The sequence below is a fragment of the Sphaerodactylus townsendi genome, linkage group LG12 (assembly GCF_021028975.2).
Source record: "Sphaerodactylus townsendi isolate TG3544 linkage group LG12, MPM_Stown_v2.3, whole genome shotgun sequence".
NCBI classification, from domain to species: Eukaryota; Metazoa; Chordata; class Lepidosauria; order Squamata; family Sphaerodactylidae; genus Sphaerodactylus; species Sphaerodactylus townsendi.
The window spans coordinates 10,420,477-10,447,938 of NC_059436.1; the positions used below are offsets into that span (position 1 = coordinate 10,420,477).

The 27,462-nt window shown below is 55.7% G+C and overlaps 1 protein-coding gene across 1 annotated transcript in view; it reads left to right on the top strand.

Annotated features, from left to right (window-relative positions):
- Positions 1–6,806: 6,806 nt before the first annotated feature.
- The window catches only part of ESAM (endothelial cell adhesion molecule), an 85,921-nt gene continuing 65,265 nt past the window's right edge, over positions 6,807–27,462 (top strand). Inside the window, exon 1 of the mRNA XM_048513444.1 lies at positions 6,807–6,930. Within this exon, the coding sequence (XP_048369401.1) occupies positions 6,840–6,930 (91 nt within the window). The 5' untranslated portion in view covers positions 6,807–6,839. The remainder of the gene's footprint in view (positions 6,931–27,462) is intronic.

Here is a 27,462-nt window from a genome sequence, read left to right on the forward strand (position 1 = left end):
TGGCAGAGCAGGGACTCAAACCTGGTCCTCCAGATTACAGTGCACTTGCTCTTAACCACTACATCTAGCTAGTAATCCCCTTTTAAACATCAATCAATCAAACATTCCTTGAATACATTTTATAACATCTTATTTACAGAATTCATGTTTTTCTAATCACACCTTCACTCCCAAAAACTAGTTCTGGGGTTGAAGATGAGTTAGGAGAGGTTTCAGAAGGCTCTTCCACACTTTGGCCAGCAGAGGGCGCCCTGTTGTAAAGAATGTGCTGGAGTTCCAAACCTTGGAAGATCATATGAAGCAGTTGTGCTGAGATATTTCAGTTAATTTTTTCCAGATGGCAAATATTCAGCTTACTTTAACACTACCAGAACTGTGAAATTCCCTCTTAAACACCTCATCTTTCTGCCATGTTTTTACCCCTATCCTTCAAGGAGCTAATGATGACATACACAGATCTCCTTCTAGCAGCTTATCCTTACAACAGCCCCGTGAGGTCAGGCACGCTAAGAACAGCTGGCCTAAGATCATCCAGTGAACTTCAGTATGAGATGAGTGTTTGAACTGGGCATGGTTAGTCTGGAGAAGAGAAGGTAAAGGACTGACATGGTGCCCATGTTTAAATATTTGAAGGGATATCATGTTGAAGAGGGAGCAAGCTTGTTTTCTGCTGCTCCAGGGCCAGGAGTAATGGTGCAGAAAAGGAAATTCCACCTAATCATTAGGAAGAACTTCCTGACGGTAAGGGCTGTTCACCAGTGGAATGCGCTGCCTTGAAGTTTGGTGGAGTCTCCTTCTTTGGAGGTCTTTAAACAGAGGCTGGATGACCATCTGTCAGGAGTGATGTGATTGTGTGTTCTTGCATGGCAGGGGGTTGGACTTGCTGGCCATTGTGGTCTCTTCCAGCTCTATGATTCTATAAACCTGGGCCCACTAAGTCCTAATCTAACTGCTGCACCACACTGGCACTCAACTCAGCCAGCTGCAGTAGCACACTCCTGACGCTGCTTTATACTGAATCTGAGCATGCAGCAGCAATTGTCCAGGATCTGAAGTACAGTTCTTTCACATCACCTACTGCCTGGTCCTTTTAAATGGAGATGCCAGAGATTGAACCTGTGACCTTTTGCCTGCAAAGTAAGGGCCACAGTCCCTCCCCAAGTAGTTGGAGCAGATATGGAGATATCTTCTCCCACTGGCCTTGATAGATCAAGGCTCAGACTCAGTAGAAGGCAGTTTCATAGGTTCAGTATGTTATAATTTCTTTAAATGTGAAAAAGTTCTTCAGGTCCCAGGAACAATCACTATACAGGGAAAGGAGCAAACTTTACTGGGGCTTGTGGGATCCAGTGGGGCCCTGTAGGAGCTGCAAAGTCCTTTACATGATCTGGTCTGCTTACAGATCTTTTTCAATGACTCATGAGACTGCATGCATGGCTTGGAAGCACAAAGGGAAGTCTCTTACAGACTTGTACCATCTCTCCCTCCCCGCCCCCACAACTGATCTAGCACATTTTAACCAACCCCCTTCCAAGCACATGTTGGGATGCAGGGTTCTCCCTGCCCCATTTTATTTTCACAACATTCCCATAAGGTAGGTTAAGTGAGGAAGGTGACTTGTCTGTACAGCTTCATGGATCAGTAGAGATTTGAACCTTGGTTTCCCAGATCCCAGGTTGGCTCTCCACCGTACTGGCTCTGCCTGTCTTACACTAAGTTGAATTATTGGTCTGCTTAACTCAATATTGTCTACTCACAGCTTCCCAGAATCTCCAACGCAGAAAGCTCTTTCCTAACACCCAAAATCGTTGAACTGGAGATGCTGAGGAATAAACCTGGGTCCTTCTGCATGAAAAGCACATGCTTTCCCTGTGAGCTACAGTCCTTTTTCACTCTGACTTGGATGGCCCAGGTTATACTCTGTCTCAGAAAAAGATGTTAGTACAATCAGTCGAGGTGCAGTGGCCGAGAAAATAGTATGCTTCCACCTTAGAATATAGTCCTGAACAAATATGAGAATTATTCATTTGAACACACTGCCTTTGTCAAAACAATTATTTTGTGCATTATTGAACATGGTTCTTTGATACAGGAGCATTTATAGTTCAAACTGAATGGCAAAATATATTTTAACTTTCAAATGGAGGGGGGAGAGTAGGGCTGGGTAGGCACTAGATCCTAAGCGGAGCATTCTACAACAAAGAAGGTCCAGCATGCCGAGTTCTGTGGCAGAGGAATATACAGCCCTTCTAACATCTTTTTCTGAGACAGACTATATAGCCCGATCTCATCAGATCTTGGAAGCTAAGGAGGGTCGACCCTAGTTAGTATTTGGATGGGAGACCACCAAGGATTACCAGGGTTACTATGCAGAGGAAAGCAGTAGTAAGTGTCTTTCCTTGAAAACCCCATAAGAAGTATCTGTAAGACAGCAGCGACTTGATAACACTTTACACAAACACAGAATCTCTTTTCACAATGTGATAAAGGATGCCCTCCCTAACTTTCATTCTGAAAGCTGAAATTTATTTCCTGCTGACTTCATTTATATCCCACCTCTCTCTTCAATGGAAATTCAAAGCAGCGTATACAATCCTCCTCGATTTTATCCTCACAAAACCCTAGGAAGTAGCTGAGCCCCAGAGTTTGTGATTGGCCCAAAGTCACCCAGCTGGCTTCCGTGGCAAAATCAAATTCGAACCTGGATCTCTCTCACATCCTCATCCGGCATCCTAACCACTGCACTCAACAGGAATGCAAAGGGGGTGAGGGACAGCTCTTCTGTACAGCAATTAAAAGGCTAATTGCGTATCATCAGGAGCCTAACCAGTTTCCTGGCTGTCATTTTGAATCATTGCTTTACTCTGGGGAGCTCCAGCAGTGGCGGTTTCACAAGGATGGAAAATAAATTTCTCCAAGAGTACAAAAATAGATTAGCATGCAGCTGGGCCACCTGGATCTAATCTGTTCATATTCAGAGATTTGGTTAAATCCTGATTAGATTGAAGAACATGTTAAAGTTGTTACTCTTCCGTCCAAATCTGATTGAAGCATCAAGCCAGCACTGTTCATGTCCATTTGAACGTTCATTTCCCTAGCTGGCAATTGTTGAGCGGGTGAACCTATTGCTGCTCTCCATACTGAGGATGAGCAGTCAAAGGAAATGTCCTGTAATCTACCTTGTGCTACTTTGCATTGGAGAGAAATTGCAGCTTAGCGAGGTTTCCCTTGTGCATCGTGCCTCAGTTTGCTCGTTCGTTCGGGTGGTTTATTCCACTTCAGAAAAGAAGAAGAATGCCTCAGCTCATCCCTCGAGCTATTCTGTGTAATTTTGAAGAAAATTGTTCTTCAAAATTACACGGAATAGCTCAAAGGATGAGCGAAGGCATTCTTCTTTTCTGAAACGGGGAGCAGTTGCTGCCGTAACATGGCCTGACTTTGGGAAATGCTGAATCTTTATTGTACCTCCCTTGATAGCACTTGGATATTGTTAGTTCTTGGACATAAATGGAATGGCCAGAGGTGTATCTTGGGAAAATGTAGTTTTCCGTGCCCCCCCCCCCGCCCCGATATGGGTGGCCGCCCTCCCCCACCACAACCCAACAATGTTTCTTTGCTCCAGGTCTTGAAGTCAGTGCATGGATCCAGGAAGGAGGAGGGGTGTGGGTGGCGATTTTCAGCCCCCCACATGACTAAATGGCCGCAGCTTGGGGACATTTGGCCCCATAAGTCCCCCTGGGTGGTACGTCCCTGCCCTTGGCATAGGTTTATTTGGGCTTCACATTCCAACGTGTGAACCTTTGTGCCCCTCACAGTGGAGAGACGCTTCCCTGCCCTTCTTTCCTCCCTCTTTATTTTAGAACCAAACTTGCCAGATTGAGAACACAGTTTCAAAGCACCAACTCTGCAAACAACAGGAAAGGAGGGGGCAGGGTTGGCTTTCACTTTGGAAACTGACACTACAGTGTGTTGACACAGAAACTCTCCTGCAAATTGCAAAGTGAAGGCCAACTGCAGAAAGAAGGGCAGGCGGGAGATGAAAGGTTGCTGTTGGGTTACCTCCTCTTCAATCTCCCAGCAAGCCCCGTTCCTGGAAGAAGACCACATGGCACCCTGCTAAAAGAGGTCAACCAGCTCATTCCACTCCAGAAAACACTTTGGACCCCTCCTTATTTAACTACAGGGGGCCCGTTCACACATGCACGGTCATCACTCAGTAAGTGCACTTAAGGGAATGGCATGCATATGTGAATGAAGCATCACCGCTCTAAGCCACAGATAAGATCCATGTAACAGCCCCCAAGTGACTGTGGCAGCTGTTGACTCTGAAGACTGCTCCAGCAACCTGGAGCAACTGTCCCTCTGCTTACAACCCTTTTCTACTACATGCTCACTGGCTTCTCATTTGGCAGAGTCTGGCTGCCTCTTCAAGCCTTGAGACTGAGAGAGGAACGTGAAAGCACCGTTTTCTTCTTCATCTTCCTTCAGTCACTCCTTCAAGCATTCTCCACACGCTCAGATGAACTGCTGATAAAGTGGGATCACATTATTCTAAACATGCCTAGAGGTGCACAGTTGTTATAGCAGGACGCAAACCTGAAAGGAAGGTTGAGCTGACTCTTCTACCCAACTGTGGCGGAAAAGACAGCCAGAGATAAGAAGAAGAGAAGGGAGGATGGACGCAGGGTGCGGAAGCAGGGAATTAGGGAAGAAGTTTCTCTTTTTGTTGACATAACCGAAATCCAGTTGCACTTATAGGTTTGTTTCTTTCGGCTTTCCCGCAATGATCCCTCCTTCATGACCAATATTTTTATGTTTTGTATGTATTTTACTTGGTTTTTAAAGCATTCAAAATTTGCTTTAATGACATATGTTTGGGGAGGAGTTTAGATGTAATGGTTTTATCATGTGATTTTATCATGTGTGTTTTAAACGGTTAGCTGCCTTGATGGCCCCTGAAAGGACAGAAAGGTGGGATATAAATGTACACCAGCAGAAGCGTTTGCAGGTCAGGCCTCAGTTTGTTACTCATCTTGCATCAGATGAGGTCAGCTCAGACTCCTGAAAGCCCTGGTGGGAATAAGTTTGTTAATCTTGAAGGGCTATTTCTGCACAAGTCATTGAAACCATTTTTCAAAAACATTTTAATTCCTCCCCATTTGTCCGCAGTCACTCCTTGAGAACACTTCCTGGTTGCCATTTTGTGATTCTCTCATTTTATTTGAATGTCTCAGCGGATTTGTAAATTCGATGTTTTAAAGTCTCATGGCGTGATTCCTTGTGGGTTGTGTCTTTGTGGCTTTGAAGATATTACCCCCCCCCAAAAAAAAAACAATTAAAAAAGAGAAATGACGGAAGTAAACATGCAAGATGGCAGAGCAGAAAATGGCTCCAAGGAGGACGTTGCAGAGAGCAGTAAGAAATGTTTTAAAGTCACAGCAATGTTTTGAAAACGTTTTCACAAAAAAGAATTGCTAGAATCTAGGATGTGTGTAAAACATGTTGAGGCTGGAAATAAAACGTTTTGGGCTAAAAACCATGTGGAACTTTTCAGATGAAATGTTTTATTTCCTGCCTCAAAACATTTTATTTTGGTTATGTGGAAAGGACCAAGTTTCCCCCTTAGATAGCTGCAGATTGTGAGCAGATCAAACTACCAACATCCACCCCACAGAAAACTAAAGACAGCAAGGGAGCATTGATCTGGTCCAGTGCTAGCAGGTTCAATGCAGGCAACTTCTTACAGGTGGAAATTAACATACCAAAGCCCCCTCTGAGTCTCCCTGGCCCCTGACCTGGTACATCTTTTACCATATATGTATAATAACTCAGCCTTCCATCCTTCTGAGGTTGGTAAAATGAGTATCCAGCGTGCTTGGGCAAAGTGTAGACTACTGGGGAAGGCCATGGCCATTGGCCAACCACCTCACAAAACAATCTCCCCACAGGTCAGTAATGATCCACTACTTGAACAGGGGGACTACCTTTACTTAGGCTACCAGAGGTGGTTTGCTATTGCCTTCCTCTGCATAGCGACCCTGGTATTCTTTAGTGGTCTCCCATCCAAATACTAGCCAGGACTGAGCCTGCTTACCTTCTGAGATCTGACCTGACCAGGCTGTACCTTTTTCAGAATAAAGATGACACCAGATTTGAGAATTCATCTGCCTTTTCCTGGGTGGTCTTTCTCCTAGAATGCTTCCTCTGGATCCAGGTGCCTAGTTCTGTCCCTAAGGCACTGGGACCAGAGCAGAGATCCTCTAGTCTAGAACAAAGACGGTCCAGGAAAGGGCAGATGGATTCTCAAATCTGGTGTCATCTATATCCTGAAACAGGTGTAGCCTGGGTCATTCAGGTCAAGGTCTAGACAGAATTACATAATAACTATGTTCCATTCTTCATCCCGCCATAAACACCAGGTTTGGGTGCAACTGCAATGCCCCGAAGGCGACGACCCGTCCCCAGCCTCACCAAGTTGCCCCCTATAAACGCGCCTTTGAGATTGTATCGTCTGTGTGCGCGAACACGTGGAGGGAGGAGGTCCGGCCTCACCATTCTCCTCCCTCCCCCCGCTCGGGATTCACTCCCCGAGAAGGTCTGCGGGGGACGACTTGAGCCTTTTGGCGCGCCGCCCCCGCCCCTGAGGCCTTACGCTCCGCCCTCCACCTGTGCGCCCCGCCCCCTCCTACCTGATAGGTCTCTTTCCCTCCCCTGGGGCACCGCCCCCCGCTCTGTGGCCCCTCCCCTGCCGCCGGCCGTCCCTCCCCTGCCTGCCCCGCGGGCTCGGCCGCTGCACCTGCCGCCGCCTGCGCTTCTGTCTCGGCGGCGCCGGAGCGGGGATGAGCGCGGCGCGCGGGGCGCCTCCGCGGGGACTCGGCGGGATGGAGCGGCGGCTGCCGGGGGCGCTGCTGGGACTGGCCGCGCTGCTGGGTGAGCTTCGCCGGAGGGCAGCGCCGGGGGGAGGCGCGCCGTGGCCGGCTCCGGAGTTCCGCGGGCGGACGCGGCGCCCTGCAGCCCTTGGCACGGCGCTCCCCGCTGGAAATGGCCAGCCGGGCCGGGGGGTGGGGGGGTGGGAAGGGGGACCCCGGTCCTCGGCCCGCCCGCCCGCCCGCGGTGGTTTAGGGGCGCGGACACTTGTGGGGTCGGGGGGCTGCTCCACTGGGGGGACCCGCATGCGGATTTCCCAAGCCACGGGATGCTGGAGCGGGGAGAGCTTGCAGGCGGCGCGGGTTGGAGTCCCGCACAAGCGTTCCTGGCCAGCCGGCCGTGTCCGAAGCAGGCTAATGCGGATTAGTTACCGCGCGGCCACGTGCTCCTCGGTGTGGCCTGCCGTCTGGGGTAGGGACCCCCGGGGTCTCCCACCCCACCGTTTTTGGGTGGAACTGTGGTTCTCAGTACGAAGTGTCTTCTTGGTTTATGCGACCGCTGTGCGTAATCCCGGAATCCCGTGTCTGCGGGCTATAATCACGATTTGGGGGGGGGGGGGTGTGGGGGGGGGGGGGGGTGGGGGGGGGGGGGGGTGGGGGGGGGGGGGGGTGGGGGGGGGGGGGGGTGGGGGGGGGGGGGGGTGGGGGGGGGGGGGGGGTTGTGGGGGGGGGGGTGGTGGGGGGGGGGGGGGTTGTGGGGGGGGGGGTGTGGGGGGGGGGGGGGTTGGGGGGGGAAGGGGCGTGTGGGGGGGGGGGCGTTGTGGGGGGGGAAGGGGATGTGGGGGCGGGGGGGGGTGGGGGGAGGGGGGGGTGGGGGAGGGGGAGGGGAGAGATGGGGGGGGGGGGGGGTGGGGGGGTGGGGGGGGGGGGGGGGGGGGGGGGGGGGGGGGGGGTGGGGGGGGGGGGGGGGTGGGGGGGGGGGGGGTTGGGGGGGGGGGGGGGTGGGGGCGGGGGGGTTTGGGGGGGGGGGGGGGTGGGGGGGGGGGGGGGTGGGGGGGGGGGGGGGTGGGGGGGGGGGGGGGTGGGGGGGGGGGGGGGTGGGGGGGGGGGGGGGTGGGGGGGGGGGGGGGTGGGGGGGGGGGGGGGTGGGGGGGGGGGGGGGTGGGGGGGGGGGGGGGTGGGGGGGGGGGGGGGTGGGGGGGGGGGGGGGTGGGGGGGGGGGGGGGTGGGGGGGGGGGGGGGTGGGGGGGGGGGGGGGTGGGGGGGGGGGGGGGTGGGGGGGGGGGGGGGTGGGGGGGGGGGGGGGTGGGGGGGGGGGGGGGTGGGGGGGGGGGGGGGTGGGGGGGGGGGGGGGTGGGGGGGGGGGGGGGTGGGGGGGGGGGGGGGTGGGGGGGGGGGGGGGTGGGGGGGGGGGGGGGTGGGGGGGGGGGGGGGTGGGGGGGGGGGGGGGTGGGGGGGGGGGGGGGTGGGGGGGGGGGGGGGTGGGGGGGGGGGGGGGTGGGGGGGGGGGGGGGTGGGGGGGGGGGGGGGTGGGGGGGGGGGGGGGTGGGGGGGGGGGGGGGTGGGGGGGGGGGGGGGTGGGGGGGGGGGGGGGTGGGGGGGGGGGGGGGTGGGGGGGGGGGGGGGTGGGGGGGGGGGGGGGTGGGGGGGGGGGGGGGTGGGGGGGGGGGGGGGTGGGGGGGGGGGGGGGTGGGGGGGGGGGGGGGTGGGGGGGGGGGGGGGTGGGGGGGGGGGGGGGTGGGGGGGGGGGGGGGTGGGGGGGGGGGGGGGTGGGGGGGGGGGGGGGTGGGGGGGGGGGGGGGTGGGGGGGGGGGGGGGTGGGGGGGGGGGGGGGTGGGGGGGGGGGGGGGTGGGGGGGGGGGGGGGTGGGGGGGGGGGGGGGTGGGGGGGGGGGGGGGTGGGGGGGGGGGGGGGTGGGGGGGGGGGGGGGTGGGGGGGGGGGGGGGTGGGGGGGGGGGGGGGTGGGGGGGGGGGGGGGTGGGGGGGGGGGGGGGTGGGGGGGGGGGGGGGTGGGGGGGGGGGGGGGTGGGGGGGGGGGGGGGTGGGGGGGGGGGGGGGTGGGGGGGGGGGGGGGTGGGGGGGGGGGGGGGTGGGGGGGGGGGGGGGTGGGGGGGGGGGGGGGTGGGGGGGGGGGGGGGTGGGGGGGGGGGGGGGTGGGGGGGGGGGGGGGTGGGGGGGGGGGGGGGTGGGGGGGGGGGGGGGTGGGGGGGGGGGGGGGTGGGGGGGGGGGGGGGTGGGGGGGGGGGGGGGTGGGGGGGGGGGGGGGTGGGGGGGGGGGGGGGTGGGGGGGGGGGGGGGTGGGGGGGGGGGGGGGTGGGGGGGGGGGGGGGTGGGGGGGGGGGGGGGTGGGGGGGGGGGGGGGTGGGGGGGGGGGGGGGTGGGGGGGGGGGGGGGTGGGGGGGGGGGGGGGTGGGGGGGGGGGGGGGTGGGGGGGGGGGGGGGTGGGGGGGGGGGGGGGTGGGGGGGGGGGGGGGTGGGGGGGGGGGGGGGTGGGGGGGGGGGGGGGTGGGGGGGGGGGGGGGTGGGGGGGGGGGGGGGTGGGGGGGGGGGGGGGTGGGGGGGGGGGGGGGTGGGGGGGGGGGGGGGTGGGGGGGGGGGGGGGTGGGGGGGGGGGGGGGTGGGGGGGGGGGGGGGTGGGGGGGGGGGGGGGTGGGGGGGGGGGGGGGTGGGGGGGGGGGGGGGTGGGGGGGGGGGGGGGTGGGGGGGGGGGGGGGTGGGGGGGGGGGGGGGTGGGGGGGGGGGGGGGTGGGGGGGGGGGGGGGTGGGGGGGGGGGGGGGTGGGGGGGGGGGGGGGTGGGGGGGGGGGGGGGTGGGGGGGGGGGGGGGTGGGGGGGGGGGGGGGTGGGGGGGGGGGGGGGTGGGGGGGGGGGGGGGTGGGGGGGGGGGGGGGTGGGGGGGGGGGGGGGTGGGGGGGGGGGGGGGTGGGGGGGGGGGGGGGTGGGGGGGGGGGGGGGTGGGGGGGGGGGGGGGTGGGGGGGGGGGGGGGTGGGGGGGGGGGGGGGTGGGGGGGGGGGGGGGTGGGGGGGGGGGGGGGTGGGGGGGGGGGGGGGTGGGGGGGGGGGGGGGTGGGGGGGGGGGGGGGTGGGGGGGGGGGGGGGTGGGGGGGGGGGGGGGTGGGGGGGGGGGGGGGTGGGGGGGGGGGGGGGTGGGGGGGGGGGGGGGTGGGGGGGGGGGGGGGTGGGGGGGGGGGGGGGTGGGGGGGGGGGGGGGTGGGGGGGGGGGGGGGTGGGGGGGGGGGGGGGTGGGGGGGGGGGGGGGTGGGGGGGGGGGGGGGTGGGGGGGGGGGGGGGTGGGGGGGGGGGGGGGTGGGGGGGGGGGGGGGTGGGGGGGGGGGGGGGTGGGGGGGGGGGGGGGTGGGGGGGGGGGGGGGTGGGGGGGGGGGGGGGTGGGGGGGGGGGGGGGTGGGGGGGGGGGGGGGTGGGGGGGGGGGGGGGTGGGGGGGGGGGGGGGTGGGGGGGGGGGGGGGTGGGGGGGGGGGGGGGTGGGGGGGGGGGGGGGTGGGGGGGGGGGGGGGTGGGGGGGGGGGGGGGTGGGGGGGGGGGGGGGTGGGGGGGGGGGGGGGTGGGGGGGGGGGGGGGTGGGGGGGGGGGGGGGTGGGGGGGGGGGGGGGTGGGGGGGGGGGGGGGTGGGGGGGGGGGGGGGTGGGGGGGGGGGGGGGTGGGGGGGGGGGGGGGTGGGGGGGGGGGGGGGTGGGGGGGGGGGGGGGTGGGGGGGGGGGGGGGTGGGGGGGGGGGGGGGTGGGGGGGGGGGGGGGTGGGGGGGGGGGGGGGTGGGGGGGGGGGGGGGTGGGGGGGGGGGGGGGTGGGGGGGGGGGGGGGTGGGGGGGGGGGGGGGTGGGGGGGGGGGGGGGTGGGGGGGGGGGGGGGTGGGGGGGGGGGGGGGTGGGGGGGGGGGGGGGTGGGGGGGGGGGGGGGTGGGGGGGGGGGGGGGTGGGGGGGGGGGGGGGTGGGGGGGGGGGGGGGTGGGGGGGGGGGGGGGTGGGGGGGGGGGGGGGTGGGGGGGGGGGGGGGTGGGGGGGGGGGGGGGTGGGGGGGGGGGGGGGTGGGGGGGGGGGGGGGTGGGGGGGGGGGGGGGTGGGGGGGGGGGGGGGTGGGGGGGGGGGGGGGTGGGGGGGGGGGGGGGTGGGGGGGGGGGGGGGTGGGGGGGGGGGGGGGTGGGGGGGGGGGGGGGTGGGGGGGGGGGGGGGTGGGGGGGGGGGGGGGTGGGGGGGGGGGGGGGTGGGGGGGGGGGGGGGTGGGGGGGGGGGGGGGTGGGGGGGGGGGGGGGTGGGGGGGGGGGGGGGTGGGGGGGGGGGGGGGTGGGGGGGGGGGGGGGTGGGGGGGGGGGGGGGTGGGGGGGGGGGGGGGTGGGGGGGGGGGGGGGTGGGGGGGGGGGGGGGTGGGGGGGGGGGGGGGTGGGGGGGGGGGGGGGTGGGGGGGGGGGGGGGTGGGGGGGGGGGGGGGTGGGGGGGGGGGGGGGTGGGGGGGGGGGGGGGTGGGGGGGGGGGGGGGTGGGGGGGGGGGGGGGTGGGGGGGGGGGGGGGTGGGGGGGGGGGGGGGTGGGGGGGGGGGGGGGTGGGGGGGGGGGGGGGTGGGGGGGGGGGGGGGTGGGGGGGGGGGGGGGTGGGGGGGGGGGGGGGTGGGGGGGGGGGGGGGTGGGGGGGGGGGGGGGTGGGGGGGGGGGGGGGTGGGGGGGGGGGGGGGTGGGGGGGGGGGGGGGTGGGGGGGGGGGGGGGTGGGGGGGGGGGGGGGTGGGGGGGGGGGGGGGTGGGGGGGGGGGGGGGTGGGGGGGGGGGGGGGTGGGGGGGGGGGGGGGTGGGGGGGGGGGGGGGTGGGGGGGGGGGGGGGTGGGGGGGGGGGGGGGTGGGGGGGGGGGGGGGTGGGGGGGGGGGGGGGTGGGGGGGGGGGGGGGTGGGGGGGGGGGGGGGTGGGGGGGGGGGGGGGTGGGGGGGGGGGGGGGTGGGGGGGGGGGGGGGTGGGGGGGGGGGGGGGTGGGGGGGGGGGGGGGTGGGGGGGGGGGGGGGTGGGGGGGGGGGGGGGTGGGGGGGGGGGGGGGTGGGGGGGGGGGGGGGTGGGGGGGGGGGGGGGTGGGGGGGGGGGGGGGTGGGGGGGGGGGGGGGTGGGGGGGGGGGGGGGTGGGGGGGGGGGGGGGTGGGGGGGGGGGGGGGTGGGGGGGGGGGGGGGTGGGGGGGGGGGGGGGTGGGGGGGGGGGGGGGTGGGGGGGGGGGGGGGTGGGGGGGGGGGGGGGTGGGGGGGGGGGGGGGTGGGGGGGGGGGGGGGTGGGGGGGGGGGGGGGTGGGGGGGGGGGGGGGTGGGGGGGGGGGGGGGTGGGGGGGGGGGGGGGTGGGGGGGGGGGGGGGTGGGGGGGGGGGGGGGTGGGGGGGGGGGGGGGTGGGGGGGGGGGGGGGTGGGGGGGGGGGGGGGTGGGGGGGGGGGGGGGTGGGGGGGGGGGGGGGTGGGGGGGGGGGGGGGTGGGGGGGGGGGGGGGTGGGGGGGGGGGGGGGTGGGGGGGGGGGGGGGTGGGGGGGGGGGGGGGTGGGGGGGGGGGGGGGGGGGGGGGGGGGGGGGTGGGGGGGGGGGGGGGGGGGGGGGGGGTGGGGTGGGGGGGGGGGGGGGAGGGGGGGGGGGGGGGGGGGGGGGGGGGGGGGTGGGGGAAAGGCGTAATGGTCAGACCATGGCATTCTATCCGTAGAGGATATGACCATATTAACCCCCAAACCAAAGACCAAATCCAGCGTGTGGCCGGCCTCATGAGTGGGGCCAGAACTTACCAAGGAGAGGCCTAGTGCCGCCATGGATGACACCAGGTCCGCAGCCACTGTACATGAGGCGGTGTCGGCATGGACATTAAAGTCCCCCAGAACAATAAGACTGGGGAACCGCAATGCCCAGTCCGCCACCACCTCCAGCAGCCGCAGCAGGCTGTCCCCTGGTGCGCTAGGCGACCGGTACACCAGGAGGACCGCCATCCTCTCCACGGCCAACCACTCTAGGCCGACACACTCCATGCCGGCAATCTCTGGGATGGGGGCCGCCCTGAAGGGAATGGAATCACGGATGAACATCGCCACACCTCCCCCCCGGCCCTGTGTTCATGGCTGGTGGAGGCACGCGAACCCGGGTGGCGTGACTTCGCCTAAGGCAACGGTTTCACCCTCACGCACCCAGGTTTCAGTGATACAAGCCAGGTCCATCTGTTGGGCTTCGAGATAATCTCGGAGCACAGCGGTTTTATTGTTGATGGACCTGGCATTGATCAGCACCAGCGACGAAGCAGAGTAACCCTGAACTCTGCCACCGTCGTCTCTTGGGATAGGTCGGAGGTCAGAAGGCGAACGAGCATGACCGTATCTTGTTCGTCTTCTATCATATGGCCGCCGCCTACCGCTATATCTACCCCGTCCCATCAATACCGGGATCCCCTGCCCCAAAGTAGGTGCCCCCATTGTTCAGCCGCTCTCCCCAAAACCTATAGCCTTGCTAACTACTACCACACCAAGCAGGCAGACCAACAGGAGGGTCTGTCCCAGGCAGGGCTGAGCAGGCTGGCTGCCTTGGGCTGCTGGTGGAACTCCTGTTGTAGCTGCCAGGCCCCACCCCCTGCAGGTGTTCCCAATGGGGTGGGTGGGGAAGGACTCTCACTCCTTCCCAGTGGCAGCAGGCGGCAGCTCACCCGGTGGACTTCTGCTTGGCAGGCAGGCAGGCAGGCAGACCAACAGGAGGGTCTGTCCCAGGCAGGGCTGAGCAGGCTGGCTGCCTTGGGCTGCTGGTGGAACTCCTGTTGTAGCTGCCAGGCCCCACCCCCTGCAGGTGTTCCCAATGGGGTGGGTGGGGAAGGACTCTCACTCCTTCCCAGTGGCAGCAGGCGGCAGCTCACCCGGTGGACTTCTGCTTGGCAGGCAGGCAGGCAGGCAGGCAGACCAACAGGAGGGTCTGTCCCAGGCAGGGCTGAGCAGGCTGGCTGCCTTGGGCTGCTGGTGGAACTCCTGTTGTAGCTGCCAGGCCCCACCCCCTGCAGGTGTTCCCAATGACACATAAACAATAGTTTGCACCATGTCCTTCCTATTCCTTGAATATGCATGATAATTTGGTACCATGGAAATCAGTATTCCTATATGCATGAGCCAGCTACATTTGAATGATGGAATGGGCACGCCCTTCATTGACTCATGCATAATAATACATTGACTTCATGCAGAGAGGTGGCTTTTTGTGTTTGCTCCAGAGATGACATTTAGTTTTTGCTCATTGGCATCTTCCATCACATTATTTTTTACAGGATGCATCACAGTGTGTGTGCCATCCATGTCTACTTGACTCACAAGTGAAGAGGCATCACTTCCCATGTAAAACTATTCTTTAAGAAGTATGCTTACACACAGTGGTGGGATCCAAAAATTTTAGTAACAGGTTCCCATGGTGGTGGGATTCAAACTGTGGCGTAGCGCCAATGGGGCTGGGCGGGGCACAACGGAGGCATGGCCGGGTATTCCGGGGGCGGGGCATTCCTGGATGGGGCTGTGGCAAGGACGCAGCCACTGTGCCGGTCCTTGGGTGGGAAACAAATGCATGCAGGCGCAGGCTGCCACGCACACCAGTGCACCTCCTGCTAGACTGCTTCAAGTTCTGCGCGCTACTGCTGAGAGGAGGGGCATAACTAAGGCAAAAATCACGTAGCAAAATCACCAATTAGTAACCCCCTCTCGGCACACACAAATAATTAGTAACCTACTCTCGGGAACCTTTGAGAACCTGCTAGATCCCACCTCTGCTTACACAGGTATACGTTCATAGGTGCAGTCTTTGGTGGTGGGAGAAAGTTCTGCCAATTCACCCCTGACTTATGGTGACCCCAGAATTTTCAAGGCAAGAGACATTCAGGGGAATTGGGTTAATCTAAAGCTGAGTCCTGACCTGGATAGCCCAGGCTAGCCTGATCTTGTAAGATCTCAGAAGCTCAGCAAGGTAAATATTTGAATGGAAGACCTCCAAGAAATACCACAGTCATAATACAGAGGCAGGCAATGGCAAACCAATCATCTCAAACCAATGTCTCTTGCTTTGAAAACCCCACCAGGGGTCACTGTAAGTCAGATGTTACTTGACAGCAAAAAACCAACCAACCCCTCCCTGCAAAAAGCTAAAGCTAAATCTGAAATTAAGCAATAGATTTGGGACATCAAACTTTAACACCATTTAAGTCCTGATGTAAAATACCATCACTTCAGAAATAAGAAATAGGCAGTGTCAAACTTTCTGGCTAATTTATTGATTCCCAAATGCAATCTCAATGTTTTTCCATTTGCTTTATTAAAAGGGAGACCCTGCGATGTACCATTTCAGGATTTTTTATGCCCTTGTGTTACTGGGGAAACTGGTTGGACATGTGCTGCTGTACTATCCTTCTATACTGACGTTAGATACGTATTTATTATGCCTTCCTTTCAAAAAATCCCAGGAAGATCAGAGAAATGGTATTTTTCCTTTCTTATGGTAGATCTTAAATCTGAAACCTCAAATAGAGTTGCGAGATTCTGTGCAGTTCCCAGAGTCTATTCAGTGTTGATTCAATGGCATCCATTTCTTTTTTAATATATATATTAATATATATATTAATGGAAGATTGTATATATGTTCTTGTAGCCATTGTGTTCTCATGTGCTTTACTCTTTTTTTCTCTTTTACTTCATTCATTCTTCTGGCTTTGCTTTCTAGTCAAGCTGCATGATCCACAACAGCCACTATTGCTATTGTAAATGTTTCTTCCTTATTTCTTAACTGCCTGAGAGGAACAGCAATGATTTAAGGCTTTGACTAAGGATGATTTTAAGGTCAAGATGTATGGTGGTTTGATTAAAATACTCCCATTGACCCACAGGCCATTTATTTTGTCCAGTATTTTGCTACACTTGCTTCTTCGAGACAAGGTTAGAAAAAGTGACTCAGTCAAAAATGAAGGGTATACAAGAACAAGCTATATACACAAACCCACCCCACATGCTAGATTTTAACAAGGATGGAAGGAATAATGTTCTAATGTTCTAGGGCTCAAAATCTTTGCAGAAGGCTTGCAGCTTTCAAAAGCAAATCCAGATGGAAAAGTTCTAAAGTCTCTGACTCCATATTGAGTTATACAGCCACAACAAATTACTTCTTTGTTCTTCCATCTTGAAATCCTTTCTGTCCTCCTGCTTCAGTGTAACCATGGACTCACTTGCAAGCACAGCAACAGATGATGTAGCTGACTGCATGAAGATGCCTTTACAACGGGAGTCCTGCAATGGGGTGCCTGTGGGCATCATGACATCTGCCAAAAAATTTTGGTACCCACCAAATATTTTCAGAAAGTGGGCATGGCAAAGTTTACCCAGCAGAATATCCGATAGGCTGTTGGAGATGTGATGGGCTTTGCAGATTTTTTAAAGGTTGCTTTGGCAGCAGCATCAATTTACCTCTCTCATTGAAAAAATCACTATAAGCGGCAGAAGTTAATGAGCTGGATGGTACATATGGAAGATGACATTCCTACAAATGTAGGAATATTTGTAAAGGACTTGAAAATTAAACTGTACACCTTAAATTTAACCAAGAAGAGCATTAGTAACCAGTGGAACTCATAAAGCAGTGGTGGCGAACCTATGGCACGGGTGCCAGAGGCGGCACTCAGAGCCCTCTCTGTGGGCACGTGCAAACAGAGTTCCCCGCCCCACACATCTAGGCTGGCCTGGGTCGCTGAGCTCGATTATTAGCATTAAGCCTAAGACCTAGTTTTGGGGAAGCAGTGTAGGTAACCCTGTTAAGCGCTGTTAAACCCCACTGATTTTCATGCGAAGAACTAAAGCGCGATCCTTTACCTGGGAGTAAGATCGGTTGCTGGCAATGAGGCTTGCTTCTGAGTAAACCCTCCTAGGGTCGTGATTCACCTGTTGGAAGTGTTGCACGGTTGCTTCAAAGCAAAGCCACCGACTACCATGAAGCTTACTCCTGAGTAACGCACACCTCAGAGCCAACTGTTTTTTCTAAACTAAAACCTCAGTATTCAGGTTAAATTGCCGCGTTGGCACTTTGCGAAAAATAAGTGGGTTTTGGGTTGCAATTTGGGCACTTGGTCTTGAAAAGGTTCGCCATCACTGCCCTAAAGAGTTAATTCCAGATGGGTTGGTCTGCAGTAGGAAAATAAAACAGGGGTCCAGTGATAGAAAAGTAAAGGTACCCAAGGGATGACCTCACATCACAATATTTATCAGGCGGAGTATCTTACGAGGTGTTTGCCATTGCCTTCCATGGTCGTCTACACCAGTGGGACTTGAGCAAAATCTACTCCAGCATACGTTTTCATGATCTAGATCTCACTACATAAGATGTGCTGCAGCGTATATCGGTTAGGCAGATGTGAACTGACCGAAGGGAAAATGTTACAAAGAGAGGCCATATGAAAACAAGATCCAATCAAAAGAGTAATTAATCCTCTCAGAGTAGACGAGGACCCAATTGCTGATAGAGGAGGTAAATTAGAACTAGTTGGCAATCCGACCGAGGAACATGTGGGATGAAATCATGAAACTTAGTCCAGTTAGAAAGTTACAGAGTTATAACTGAACTAACATCTGCAACGTGTGGGTGATGCTTGTTATAATGACTGAGCAGTCCACAGTCCTTGTGTAGGTCAGGAGGTAGAAAACATTGGAGATAGCAGTCAGGGGCGTACCACCCAGGAGGACATATGGGGTCAGATGTCCCCGGACTGTGGCCATTTGGTCATGTGGGGGTTAGAAAATCGACCCCCACGCACCACTCCTTCTTCCCCTTGGATCCATACACTGACTTCAACCCCTGGTTAAAAAAAAAGTTGTTTGGTCATGGTAGGGGTGTGCGGCTGCCCATCTGTGGGGAGGAATTTCAGATTTTCCACCGGGCAACATTTTCCCTAGACGCGCCTCTGAGATAGCTAATGATGTCAGAGATGCAAACCATACATACATAAGCCTTTATTGGCATAGTCAGAAAAAGTTACATAAATCAGGAACAATTGCATGGATACATGATAGATAAAAGGCCCCATGGGGAGCACAACAAATATGTTCTACTGGGAACTCTCAACTATCTTCGCAATGAAATTGGCGATCTCTTCACAAACCCTCTTTTTTTGGATTCTAGGAAACAGCTATTACCTGTCTTCGTCTCACATGAGGTCTTTCAGCATCTTGTGTTAAACATCTTTCCACCCGAGGTTGCTTTGTGTGTCCCTTTGTATTTCTGTTGCACAGCCTGCACTTTCCCTTAAGATCATGATGCCGGCAAGCATTAGGAACTTCACCACTGTTAACGGTGTATTCAATGAGGTTGCAGTTTGCAATGTGGGAATCTGACCTGAGGCTGGCAATGGAAATGACATTGAGGCTTGCCTGAGATCCTAGGATCCCTTCTGAATACTGACAAAATCCATCTCTTCTTACCTGTGAAGCTGTTATATCATGAGACCCATCACCACACTCTTAGCCTTATATTTCATAACGTTAGCGACATCATAGCAGAGTGCTTCAACCCCCCCTTCCCCCCCCAGCAATTATCATCCCACCATCTTCTTTTGGGCTTTTTAACTCAATGCAAACTGCATTTTCCAAAGTTCTGATGCAAGAGCCTGGTTTCTTCTTCAAAGTATGGTGCACAGCCTGGTTTCTTCTTCAAAGTACGGTGTAGCACGGTTTCCCTGTGCGCAGGAAGGTGCATGGGTCATTTTAAGGACCTTTGCTTAAGGGGCGTGTGTGTTAATTTATCATTTGAAATATATTCCTGAGAATAATATTGCCTTAGTTTTTGCAGAGGTGCAAACAGGCAGCTGTCTTGTATTTCACGCATGGAGCAGAGAACTTGGCTTCCCACAGAAAGGTGACCTCACCAATTTCAAGGCTGTTGTACAGCAGCTAAAATGTGTACAGGAATCATTTCTAATAATCATGTGAAGTGTCCCCTACTTCCCCCCGTAGAGTCATTATTTCTGAATAAGGAGTGTTTTACATGCTAGCAGAGTCTGGTGGTGGAAAGTGCTGTCAAGTTGCAGCCAACTTATTTATTTTATTGCTTTATTTATTATATTTATAAGCCACCCTCCCCCGGAGGGCTCAGGGCGGCGAACAACAGACAATAGAGCACAATAAAATCAGTAGTATTGAACTATAAAATCATTAGGAACAGCTCTATATATTAAAACCCAACCCCATTTAAAAGCAGCGTTCTAACATCAAATATATCGATGGCATTCTCTCTAATCAATCCCCTGAAAGGAAAAGTGGGGAAGAAAAAGGGCGGTAGGTCCACAGATGTTATAGAGAAGAGGGGGAGGGGACCCCATAGAGTTTTTGAGGCAAGAGACATTCAGAGGTGGTTTGCCATTGCCTGCCTGGACTTCTTGGTGGTCTCCCATCCAGACACTCAGCAGAGCCAATACTGCTCAGCTTCTGAGAACTGATGAGCTAGGTTGGGCCATCCCAGTCATAATCTAGATTCTAGAAGAAGAAGAGTTTGGATTTATACCCCATCTTTCTCTCCTGTAAGGAAACTCAAGGCGGCTTACGAGTGCCTTTCCCTTCCTCTCCCCCCCTTGTGAGATAGGTGGGACTGAGAGAGTTCAGAGAGAACTGTGACTGGCCCAAGGTCACCCAGCAGGAATGTAGGAGTGTGGAAACACATCTGGTTCACCAGTTAAGCCTCTGCCACTCAGGTGGAGGAGTGGGGGATTGAACCTGGTTCTCCAGAATAGAATCCACCTACTTTTAACCACCACACCACGCTGGCTCTCATCCCGGTCATAATCTAGTGGAGTGCTACTATCTTGATCTAGTGGAGAGCTACTATCTTGGTGATCAAAAGGCTGCTTCCCTGGGACTTGATTACCCATTTAAAAGCATATCTGGAGCTAGACATTCTTGGGGATGCACCTTAGCTCAAATACCTCTTTTGTCCCTTTAACATTTTATTATTCCCCTTCTCTAATCCTTCTAGGCAGCAAAGATTTAACCTTCTTTTTGTTGGGCAGTTCTGTGGTTATGTTAAGTGGCAGGGGAGTTCTTTGTGTAGCATTAAGTGGTCCAGAGAACATGTTGGAGTGACAGGAAAAACCTGTCCAGAGAGTACCCTCCAGTAACCAAAGCATACTTTATTTATTCATTTGAAAATATTTATAGAATGATCTGTGTAGCATCTGTAGCGGTTGACTTTGGTTTGATGTCTGTGTTGCTTTTAAAAATGCTTCCAAACCCGTTTTTAGGTTCATCTTTGAAGATCTGCCACTTGCACTGATTTAGATAATCATAATACAATAATAAAATTAATTTTTTGTCCTTCCCTTCCTCCCAGTACCATCAGTCAGCTATTCATGGTTCTCCCCTTTTCTGTCCCCATAACAATCTTGCTAGGCAGGTTAACTTGAGCGAGAATGACTGGTCCATGGTTCCCCAGTGAGTTTCATGGCAAGCCAGGATACGAGTCTGGGTTTTTTGAACTGTTGAACAATTGGCCATGCCAGCAGGGGGTGATGGGAATTGTAGTCCATGAACATCTGAAGCACCGGAGTTGGACACCCCTGGGTTAAGGTGTTGGACTAGGAACTGGGAGACCCAGGTTCGAATCTCCTCTCTGCCATGGAAACTTGCTGGATGATCTTGGGCCCATCCCACACTTTCAACCCTGGCAAGTATTTGGATGGGAGACCTCCAAGGCCCTTTCCCCACTTACCCTTTTCTGAGGGTTGCTGCGCGCAATCCCCAGCGCGCGGCATCCCTGGCGGGCGCCCAGGCGTCCCCACGACCCTCCGCTCTGCGCGGGGTCATCAAAAGGCGCCCTTTGAAAGAGCGCCAGGAATGCCTCGCGCTGAGGGGCGCGACAGCAGCAGCGTCGGGCCGGCTGTGCTGTCGCCGCCCCTCTCAGTGGGGAGTGCCGAGGGACCCCCCGCGCTACTCTCCTCGAGTAGCGTGGGGCTTAAGGTAAGTGGGGAAAGGGCCCAAGAAACACCAATGGCGTGATGCAGAGGCAGACGATGGCAAACCACTTCCAAACATCTCTTACCTTGAAAACCTTTTGGGGTCACCATAATTCAGCTGTGTCTTGAGGAACATTATTTTTTAATTTATATTTTTCAAGTTGAGTCAAATCCCAGCTCATTGAAGCACCCTAATTGCTTCCAACTCTAGCTTTAAAAAAATCAAATTCTGCCTTTAAAAAGAAGTTTTGTCTGTGCAGCTCTGAAGGTTCTGCTGTGTGAAATCACTGATCCACATTTCCAGTGATCGAAGGTGGGATTCAAAAGCCCTAGAATCATAGAATCAGAGTTGGAAGAGACCCCCAGGGCCATCAAGTCCAGCCTCCTGCAATGCAGGAACGCACAATCAAAGCACTCCTGACAGATGGCCATCCAGCCTCTCTTTAAACACCTCCAAAGAAGGAGACTCCACCACACTCCGAGGTCGCGCATTCCACTGTCGAACAGCCCTTATTGTCAGGAAGTTCTTCCTGATGTTTAGGTGGAATCTCTTTTCCTTCACCTTGAACCCATTACTCCTGGTCCTAGTCTCTGGAGCAGCAGAAAACAAGCTTGCTCCTACAGTACTTTTGTTAAGCAGAATAAAGTATGCATAGTAAGCCACTGTAAAGGAAGTCTGCTTTATGCATATCACTTCCACAGATTGCGTCACTTAGATCTTCACAAAAAGCCATTCAAATTTACATTCCTTATTAAGGTATCTGTCAGGATCACACAGGGATGGGGGGCTTGCAAGGGCTATCATTACCTCCCTGTATATCAACATTTCTGTGCTGGATGCTCTATTTGGTGTAAAAGGGTCAGGGGAAGGCACGTGCTTAATCTGTGTTGGTTTTTCCACCCTGCGCCCTTTGCTGAACTGCTTTCTTGTTTGTTTCTCTTCAGTGGAGAATTTGCAGAAAAAGTGAGACCAGAGGGCAGCTGATAATCTGTCTGTTAAAAACACTGTGTAAATATCCAGGGCCTTCTGCAAATATTCCCACAAATGACTTGTGTCAAATCAGTGGCAGTACTAACCTTTAGCAATGTCGGGCGCTTATTAGTCTACTATGGCTACTATGCAAGCCCTTCTGAGCCAGAGAGGGTGGTTGGATCCTATTGTCTCTATGGGGACGGCCTGAGCTGGATCTGGGGAGGGGGGGCTCTCTCACAGCTATGCCAGAGGAATCCAAACATTGCATTTCTTAAAAATTCTAAGAGCGGATTGTTCCTGACGATCCTTTGTCTCTTGGTGTACTTTAAGTGGCTTTGCAAAATCGGAGTACTTTAGCAAGTACTTTTCTTTCTAATCTGGAGAATCGGGTTTGATTCCCCACTCTTCCACCTGAATGGCAGAGGTTCTTCTGGTGAACCAGATGTGTTTCCGCACTCCTACATTCCTGCTGGGTGACCTTGGGCTAGTCACAGTTCTTTGGAACCTACCTCACAAGGCCTCTGTTGTGGGGAGAGGAAAGGAAAGGAGCTTGTAAATCACTGTGAGTCTCCTTGCAGGAGAGAAACCTCCTCCTCCTCCTCCTCTTCTTCTGAGTGCTGCAACAGGCAGTCACATTGTGGGACACATAGCTGTGTCCATGTTACGCAAAGTTAATGCCAATGACACCTTTGGAGAGGCTGACCTCGAAAGGCACGGGAGCTGAGATCCTCACCCCGACCTTCACTTTTGTCATCTTTTCCTCAGCTTTTAGAGTTACGTGACACGGGACATTGAAAGCGTGAGCTTGACGAAGTCTGTGGAATTGCTTCTCTGTAAAGGAAGTGGCATTTGCCCGATAGCTTTAAAAGGAGATGGAAACGCTGACTGTATAACATGATGTTGGGAACAGTTGTGTGTGAGTGTGCTCCTCCCAAGGGAATGTGCTGGGTGGGCCTTTGTTTTATTTCTAGCCCTGATTTCCAGGATCCCGTGGAAACTTTTTGTGCTGGACCCAGAGCTATTAAGCGGAAGGGAGGGAGATTTTTAAAATTCCATGTTGACAAATACATTTTTAGAGGTCCTTCTCAACACCCCCCCCCCCCCCCCCGACACTTGAAAAGGCAGGCATCATAACTAGATGCCCTGCTCCTTTTGGCTTGCATAACTGGGGTGGTGTACTTTTGCAAAGCACGTGATCTTGTTTACTTGCATTTTGCTTCGTTGTATTTGTAAAGGGTTGCACTTCTATGGTATGATATAAACTCATGTGTTTCAGCGTATATGCACACATGTAGCCTCAGTGCAGTGATGTTTTAGGGTTTTCCCTTTTATTGCGCAAGTGAATTAAACCACACATCCCGCTTTGAGTTTTGAACATTTAGAAACATTTCTAAATTCTAAAAATTTGTCATCTTAATTTCTAAAATGTTGTCTGTTTCTAAATTTGTTGTTTCTAAAAATTTGTCATCTTAATTTCTGCCCAGTTCTAGTATGTTTCAATTGCAATATGATGTCTGTTGATTTTGCAGGGGTTGGGGTGGGGAAAGTGTTTTCAATCCCTTTTCAACTTAAGTTGTAGCTGAGCAATCCTAAGCAGGTCTGTTCCAACTCCATTCTATTCACTGCGGTCATTTAGATTTGCACTGTAGGTTTGTGAGCAGTCCCCAGCCCTGTGCCCTCCTCCAGTATTCCACCACCTTGGATCCTGTTAATTCATGTTCCTTTTCCACCTCCTGGATGCCTCTCTAGGCAGTTTTACTTGTAAATTTCACTAACCTTGAAGGTATACTAGACCTGCTAATGGATCTCTCACTTCCCCTCTCCCGCTGCAAATAGCATCTGAAAGGGATGAAGCTTAACTTGAACTGAGCTGGAATCTTGGAGTGTAGCTTAAGCAGAAGCAGACTAGGGGCCTTTCCCCACTCTCTTCGATCCCCCCTATGGCGCGCGGCATCCCAGGCGTGTGCCCAGGCGTCCCCACGACCCTGCGCTCTGCGTGGGGTCATCAAAAGGTGCCCTTAAGAAGAGCGCCGGGGATGCCACGCATTGAGGGGGCGCGACAGCGGCAGCGTCGGGGCGGCTGCGCTGTAGCCGCCCCTGTCGTGGGGAGTGCCGGGGGACCCCTCACTACTCTCCTCAAGTAGCGCGGGGCTTAAGGTAAGTGGGGAAAGGCCCTAGGTCAGCCCTGGAACAAACTGAGCAAAATAGCCCCAACTTCTTGTGTGTGTGTTGTGTGTGTGGGGTGGGGGGGGGGAGGCATTTGATTAAACTTGCTCCTGGGCTACCAGTGATTCTCCATAGCAGTGCCCCAACATTAATTTTCCCAGTAAGTTGACCTCTTAGTTCAGAGGTGTCCAACTCTGGTGCTTCAGATGTTCATGGACTACAATTCCAGTGGCCATGCCAGGAGATGATGGGAATTGTAGACCATGAACTTCTGACGCACCAGAGTGGACATCCCTGGTTTAGTTCATTCTTGAGTGTAACTCTTCCCCCACATCATTTGTCCTGATGTTAGTAATACTTAGGCCCCTTCCGCACATGCAGAATAATGCACTTTCAATTCACTTTCACAATTGTTTGCAAATGAATTTTGCTATTCCACACAGCTCCCAAGTGGATTCAAAGTGCATTATTCTGCATGTGTGGAAGGGGCCTTAGAAGTGTTGTTTGTCCTGTGGAAAAAACATGGTCTACCTGCCCCTTCCTTCCCTCCTTGGGGGCAAAGTCTTGAGGTCTGGCTATCTGGAGAAAGGAGCTTTGACTCTTGAAAACTTATACCGTGGAAATCCTGTTGGTCTCTTCTGAACTTGATTACCACTCCTCTATGGCAGGGCAACATGGCTGCCCACTTGAAAGTATTCTTCCCAAGATACTTCTAGAAAGAGTCACTGGCCGCAGGTCAGCCAGTGAGATTCATGGTGACTGAGAATTTGAACATGGGATGTTCTGTCGTTGTCTAACACTCTCGAACGGTGGTTTTATACAGCTTCCCTTGAACTATTCTTGTAACTTCCAGTATATGTTTCATCTGTAGCATAGTACTGGATCTATGTTAACCAACCTGAATCTGCCTTTCCTGGCAAAGTATTTCGCTTATACCAATTGCCATTCGTTCTTAGTTGCTTCTCACCCCTGTTTATTTTGAGAGAGGTTATACTTTCCAGAATAATGATGTTAATGCACTACTTGTTCAGGGCTCTGAATTCAGTCCAGTGGGTAGCCATATAAATCTGTAGCAGCGGAATAAAGAAATGGTCTGGGGCACTTTAAAGGCTAACAACATTTATTGAGGCACAAATTTTTGTGACTTGGAGCAGGGGGGTGTCACTTCATCAGATGCACGAAGTGTTCAGGCTTTAGGCAGATGTACTTATACACCGAGTTGCAGACAACAGGAAACTGTGTATGGGAGGGGGACAAAAAGGATGTTAAAAATAGATCGGTTTAGACCAGCATCTAACACTTTATGGGTTCACTTTACTTTGAGACATGCTGTATCTGTAGATTTTCCATCAGTCTGATCTGTGGCAAAAGATCAGGTGTAGGAAAATAATTTTCCTGGGGTTAACTCAAGCGCATAACTTCAACCATCTGTAAAACGGGCTGAGGGCTGAAATTCTCCCAATCTACTGGGGACTTTCAGTGAGCAGAAGGGAGCTAAGCTGCCAAAAGCCTTTTGTGTCCCATTCTGCTTTGCATTTAAATTACTCCCCGCCCCCCATAAAAAAACCGAACTCTTTACTTTAAAACAAATGACCCTTGTGGTATCAGTAGGGTTAAAAGCCTGCCCGCCTGCTTCCACAATGTATGATACAGAAGTCAAATTTTTCATGAGTTTGACTCTCTTGAGTCTTAAAGTTCCTCTTGCCCTGGGGTCGTGAGAAATGCAGCCTGGGACTTTCTCAACCAAGCATTGTGCTTAAGGCCAGCTCATATCTGTTAATTTTATAAATAGTCGTCCCCGCACACAAACAGACAAACTTTTTTCCTCCTTAGTCAAGAACGAGAAACTCCTATTCTTGCTAGGAAAGCTAATAACACACTTATCGGCTCCAGAGCACCAAAGAAAAGCACCTTTTCCCTAAATGCTGGGTGGCTTCCCCCAAATTCTGGGTGGCTTCGCACTGGGTGCTCCTTCAGTAGCAAACCTTGCGATCAACACCAGCCAAAGTCCATCATACTAATGCTGATGCAGGGAGCAGAGTGCTTGTCCCTCGGTTTAATTTCTGTCTCGGTTTCACATGGCGTAATCATGTCGATCTCATACAGAGAGGTCATCAAATGAAATCCGCCTTCATCCTTTAATTCCCAAATGTTTAATAGCTTATAGGGTGGAAATCTGATTGGAGAATGATGGTCCAGAATTAAGGCTGAGCAGCAACATACTGTCTGTCTTGTTTTTGTGGCTCGTGGGGTTTGATGGATTGGGCTCAGTTGCACTTTTAAAAATAGATTTATTGAAGTTATTGAATACAAAACTTTGGAAGACATCTGGAATAAATCCTATAAGTGAAATGCATGCTTGGGCCAATTAAAGTTCAGGACAACAATTGTTACCAGTCATTGGTCATTTTGCCTTCTCTCCCACAAAATCTTTTCTCCAAGATTCTTGAATATATAAAAATTATGCAGCATTGGTTGTGGTGGGTTTTCCGGGCTGTGTGGCCGTGGTCTGGTACCACAACTAGTTGAATCCAGCTGTGAAAGCCTTCGACAATACATTATGCAGTATTGGTTCAGCTGAAACTGTTCTTAGGATAGGTCAGTGGTGGCGAACCTTTGGCACTCCAGATGTTCATGCACTACAGTTTCCATCAGCCCCTGCTGATGGAACCACCGGGCTAGGTGAAGTGTTCTGATGTAGCTCCCTCTAGAGTAGGGGTAGCAAATTGATTTGTTACAAGAGCTGGATATTATGTAAATGTGACTTGATCAGACTGGGCCTTGGGGGAGGGGGTGGCTACCTCAGCTGGTGAGCCCCCAGCAAGCCCAAGCCCCCTGCAATATCTGAAGCACCAGAGTTGAACACCCCTGCATTAAAGTATTGTATTAGATTGTACCGTCACCTGGAGATCAGTTGTAATAGTTGGAGATCTCCATTCACCACCTGGAGGTTGGCAACTGTAGTGTATGCCGTTAACTACAGACCCAATTGTGAAATGATGTATGGGTTGGTGGTGAATGGATGTCTCCTGGAATTACAACTGAACTTCCTACAACAGAGATCTCTTCCCCTGCGGGAAGTGGCAACTTTCAGAGGGCAGATCCTGTGACCCAGCATCTCTGGTGAGATCCCTCTCCCCTCCCCAAGCTCAATTTGTCTCAGGAATTTCCCAAATGGGAGTGGGCAACTAGTCTGTGAAAGGCTGGACAGGGATGTGAGGGAGCCCAACTCATTTCCCTTTCCCCAAATCCTATGTGCATCCTAGCTAGATTGGGATCAGAGTGGCTCATAATGGGTAAAACTTCCTTTACTTTACATGCAGGGGCATACCTCCCAGGGAGACATATGGGGTCAACTGTCCCTGGGCCGCGCCCATTTAGTCATGTGGGGGGCACAAAATAGCTCCCCACACCCCTCCTCCTTCCCCTTGGGTCCATACACTGACTTGGTGCAAAAAAACATTGTTTGGTCATGGTGGGGGAGGTGGGGGTGGAAAACTC